The 4,583-nt window shown below is 38.8% G+C and overlaps 1 protein-coding gene across 1 annotated transcript; it reads right to left on the minus strand.

Annotated features, from left to right (window-relative positions):
* Positions 1 to 2,172: 2,172 nt before the first annotated feature.
* LOC112392087 (olfactory receptor 1361-like) lies at positions 2,173 to 3,114 on the minus strand. Its single transcript, XM_024733615.1, has one exon. It carries the CDS (start codon positions 3,112 to 3,114, stop codon positions 2,173 to 2,175), a length of 942 nt encoding a protein of 313 aa, XP_024589383.1.
* Positions 3,115 to 4,583: the final 1,469 nt, after the last annotated feature.

Genomic DNA, 4,583 nt, shown 5'->3' on the forward strand with positions numbered 1-4,583 from the left:
TGTCTTCTCTGGAGAAATGTCTATTTAGGTCTTCTTCCCATGTTTTGATTGAGTTGTTTGTTTCTTTTTATATTAAGCTGTATGAGCTGTTTGTATACTTTAGAAATGTTTTAATTGATGCTTTAAATTAAATATCCAATATCAGTCCCTGATGGTATTGGTTAAAAAGGTATTCATCATACAGAGTCCTGCTTAAGATTTTATGTTGAACATGATGAAGGAGAAGGAGAAATTGGGGAGGGAAAGGAGGAAGGGGAGTATAAGAAGGAGAAGAAGAAAAAGAAGTAGAAGGAGGAGGAGAAGACAGGGAAGCATCTAGTGCTTCTAGACTTTTTAATTTCCAAATTTTTGTAAACTGATACTTTTGTAAAATAAAACAAAAACTTCATAGCAATGTGAAATTGCTCTATATTTCTAATAGTTTGTCTCAGTTTCTAAACTTATCTCACCTCAATCCCTCTGCTGACCAGTAACAAATAGTTTTGAGATTAGCATAGGTCGGCAAACTACACTTTGAGTGCACTGACTGAACTATTGTGGTGTCACAGCAAAGCCACAAACCCAACCCTGAAGGCGGAACAAAGAGCTAGGTTCATTCAACCAGACAGTATAACTGGAATATGTTTTAGCAGTATCAGATGCATGAAAAGCCTGAAGTTTCCTCCATGATCAAAGGTTAGGATATTACACAGATACAGAATAAAAGAGCCCAGGTATCATGTCTTAAGTTTCATAACCACACCTCAAATCCTCATATTCTTGTGTATGTTGAATACCTGATTTTCTTTATGTTTCTCTTGATTTATTTTGGACTCCTGGCACCCACCCACTGTGGCACTTTAACAGCCTTCTGTCTCAGAAAGTTTTAACCTCTAACATGTTCTATATCATCAATGGGGGTAGCTAGGAGGCAAAAGTTAGTATACTGTTTCATGAATTGTATCAATGGGACACTAAGCTCAGAGAGATTAATTGAGTCATCTAGTATTACTCAACAAGTCAGCAGAAGATAAACTAAAAATAAATTTTCTGTTTTGAGAGATGACAATTGTTTTATTCAATTTGGTTTACTGAATACCTACCCTGTTTCAGGCATTATACTAGGCTAGAGCTACAGAGACTAATAAAACATAGTTCCTGTACACTGTAAAGAGATCAGATCATCTTGGATAACACTGACAAATATAATTATAATTAATTGTGATAAGTGATACAGTAGTAAAATAAAGTGCTACAGGATCCTAGAGGAGAGAAGGGAATAATTTTACCTAGAAAGGTGTAAGAATTATGAAATAATTCACAGAGAGTGTAAGACCTGAGATGGAGCCTTAAAAAGTGTCAAATGTCTGTAGGAAGAGAGAATGGAACAGATATTCCAAGGAGAGGGTGTAACATGTACAAAGACAAGAGTCATGCAAATCCATATACTGCCCAAAGAATGACAAAGTGTCCAGTGTACCTGGGATGTAGGGTGTTCAAAAGATGGTGAGCAGGTAGTGAATGATGATTCTTACTTCTGTAAATGTAGGTGAGTGCAGGTGGTAGAGGATCTTAGATGCTGAAGAACTTAAGCTTTGCTGGGGAGCCTCTGTAGGGCTCAGAGCAGGACAAATGACATGATAGTTTTTGCCTTAGTTTGTTTATCTTCTATGAGTGCATCTTTTTTCTTGCCTAGTACATGAGAATGATACAGTATTCACCCCAAAATATTAGTGTGAATCAAGTCATTGTTTGGAAGTTGTGAATTTCAAAGTGGTATTATCTGTAAGATATTTTGAACTATTGTCATCAATGTTTTCTTCCTTCCTTCCTCTTTTCCTCCCTTCCTTCCTATCAGTGATCTAGCATGTAGGGTTTGGTAGAGGGGGAAAGGAGGCACCAACCAAAAATTAGAGACCAATTAGTAAGTACTGACTACACAGCCATAAGCTTATTCAGGTAAAACTCTGTAAATTATGAAGGACTGTGGAGTAAAGGAGCATTTTTGTTTTGTTTCATTTTGGTATTATTTTTATGGAGAGATGAGTCTGATCTAGAGTCTTGGACCTGTATTTGGAGCAGGAAATGGATGGGGAAGAAACTACCATGGTGGCACAGTAGCCTGAGGCTTTGGATCCTCTGTGTGCTCATCTAAGTCTAAGAAGTTGATACAGGTATTTCTTATGGCAGGGATCACCATCCCCAGAAATAGATTTCCCTGGTGAGTAGTCTCCTCAGTGCTCCTTTCATGTCCTTGTTCCTTAGACTATAGCGGAAGGACTTCATCATGGGAGTTACAACCGTATACATGATGGCAGCCACCTTATCCCTTTCTGCTGAGTAGGCAGAAGACGGAGGAAAGTAGACCCCAACAATGGATCCATAGAAGAGGGCCACAGCTAAGAAATGGGAGCCACAAGTGGAGAATGTTTTCCACTTCCCCTTGGCTGAAGGAATCCTAAGTACAGTGCAACCAATAAGGGAATAGGAGACAAAAATGAAGGTGAATGGGATGAAGATAACTGATCCCCCAATGACTAGGATTGTCAAATCATTGATCTGGGTGTCTAAACAAGCAAGCCTTAACATGGTTTCCAGGTCACAGAAGAAGTGTGGGATTTCTCTCTGATCACAGAAATTCAGGAGGCCCAGAAGACTGAGATGCAGTACTGAAACAAGATTAGAGACAACCCATGGAGTCACTACCAGCAGGACACAACCCTTGGGACTCAGTAATGCAGCATAGTGTAATGGGTGACAGATGGTAATGTTCAGGTCATATGCCATGGCTGCCAAGAAGAAATTGTCCAGGTCCACCAGCAACATAAAAAAGTACATTTGTGTAAGGCACCCTACAAAAGAGATGATTAGGCTCTGGCTTTGGATGTCTGCCAACATTTTTGGGATGGTAGTGGTTGTGAAGCAGATGTCAGTGAAGGATAGATTGCCAAGGAAGAAGTACATGGGGCTGTGGAGGTGAGCGTCATTGATAATAGCCAGGATGATAAGTAAGTTTTCCACTATGGTAACCAGATACATGCACAGAAACAGCATAAAGATGTGCTGCTGCTGTTCAGACACCACTGTGAGTCCCAGGAGGAAAAATTCGGAGATAGTTTGGTTTCCTTGGTGCATGATTTTGCTGTGTCTAAAACGGGAAAAATTCGACTTCACCGTAAAATGGTAACGTGACACAAAATCCAGTCAGAGGACATTGTACCATATTATAGAAGTGAATCAAGCCTTGGAACCAGATAGTCTTTGTCTGATTTTCTGCTTACCAAAATACAAGCTCCACAAGGGCATTGATTTTATCTACTATGTTCAGTGCAATACACCAGTGTTAAAGACAGTGCCCAGCACATAGTAGGTGTTCATAAATATTGGTTGTATTTATACAAGAATGAGTGAATAAATTAAAAAAGAAATATTTTGAATTTACCACTCAGTATCTTCATGACTGTTATCTGTGCTTTTCTAAGATGATTTCATCATTTTTAAAATGTGGAGAATACCCACTTTATAGGATTTTTGTGAGGATTACAAGGACATATGTAAAATGCCCATATCTGTATTTTAGCTATTGCTGCACAAATAGTAGCTGATATCATTCACTAATTTGGAAAAATCACAAACTTTAAAGGCAAAAAGAAACCTTCAGAGAACATCTAGCTGAGCCTCTGTCTTTGGGCAGTTAAATATTCAATATGCATACGATGGTTTAGCTGATCATGTTTTAGTGTTCCAGAGAGAGAGATGCCACACTCTACTTCCAGCACCTGATCCAAAATTTTATCCTTTAAGTAATTAGCTCTTCCTCAGATCTTTCTGAAAACTTCCCAGTTTTTACTTCTCAACAAGGAAAAATTAGTTGTTTGCCATAAATGCTGCTGAAGTCATGCAGGGGTGTCCACTGAATTAAGCAATGCAAAGGTAAGTGTCCTTAACAAGGCTGTTTATAGTGGAGCTGATTGGGCATAAGCCACAATGAAGAAAGTTTTGGGATAACACTTTTAACAGCGAGTGTTTATTGAGGGCTTACTATGTTGCAGTTGCATGCAAGTGCTAAGTTCTTTACATTGATTTTTTTATTAAATATTCACCACAACTCTGTAAGCTGAGTAGGTCTACTAAGAAAATGTTCCATTTACAGATGAATAAATCAAGAATTAAAGAAGTTAAATAATTTGATAAGAGTGATGCATAGCTAGTGTAGTGGAGTGAGGATTCTGAGCTCAGTTAGTCTGACTTCAGAACCTCTTACTTAACTACTATGCCCTATTGCTACTATATTGCTTACAGCTTCATGTTTGTGAAGAGCATCACCTATGTTCTAGGCACATAAGAGCTTGCTCAGCCAACGTCACAAAGCTAGCAGGTGGTGGAGATTGACTTTGAATCTTGATGCCAAAGCGTTTTTGCCATATGTGTGTAAGTCCAAATGAGAGCAAATGGGCTAACAAATGGGAAGCTTTGTCTTTGCTTATTCCAGCTTGTACCTTATCTATGCTGCTGTGAAATCCATTTTACACACTTGCTACTTACTCAAAAATCTGTATGTCTTGGGCTTCCCTGGTGGCGCAGTGTTTAAGAATCCACCTGCC

The sequence above is a fragment of the Neophocaena asiaeorientalis genome, unplaced genomic scaffold (genome assembly GCF_003031525.2).
Source record: "Neophocaena asiaeorientalis asiaeorientalis breed wild unplaced genomic scaffold, Neophocaena_asiaeorientalis_V1.1 C49169731, whole genome shotgun sequence".
NCBI classification, from domain to species: domain Eukaryota; kingdom Metazoa; phylum Chordata; class Mammalia; order Artiodactyla; family Phocoenidae; genus Neophocaena; species Neophocaena asiaeorientalis.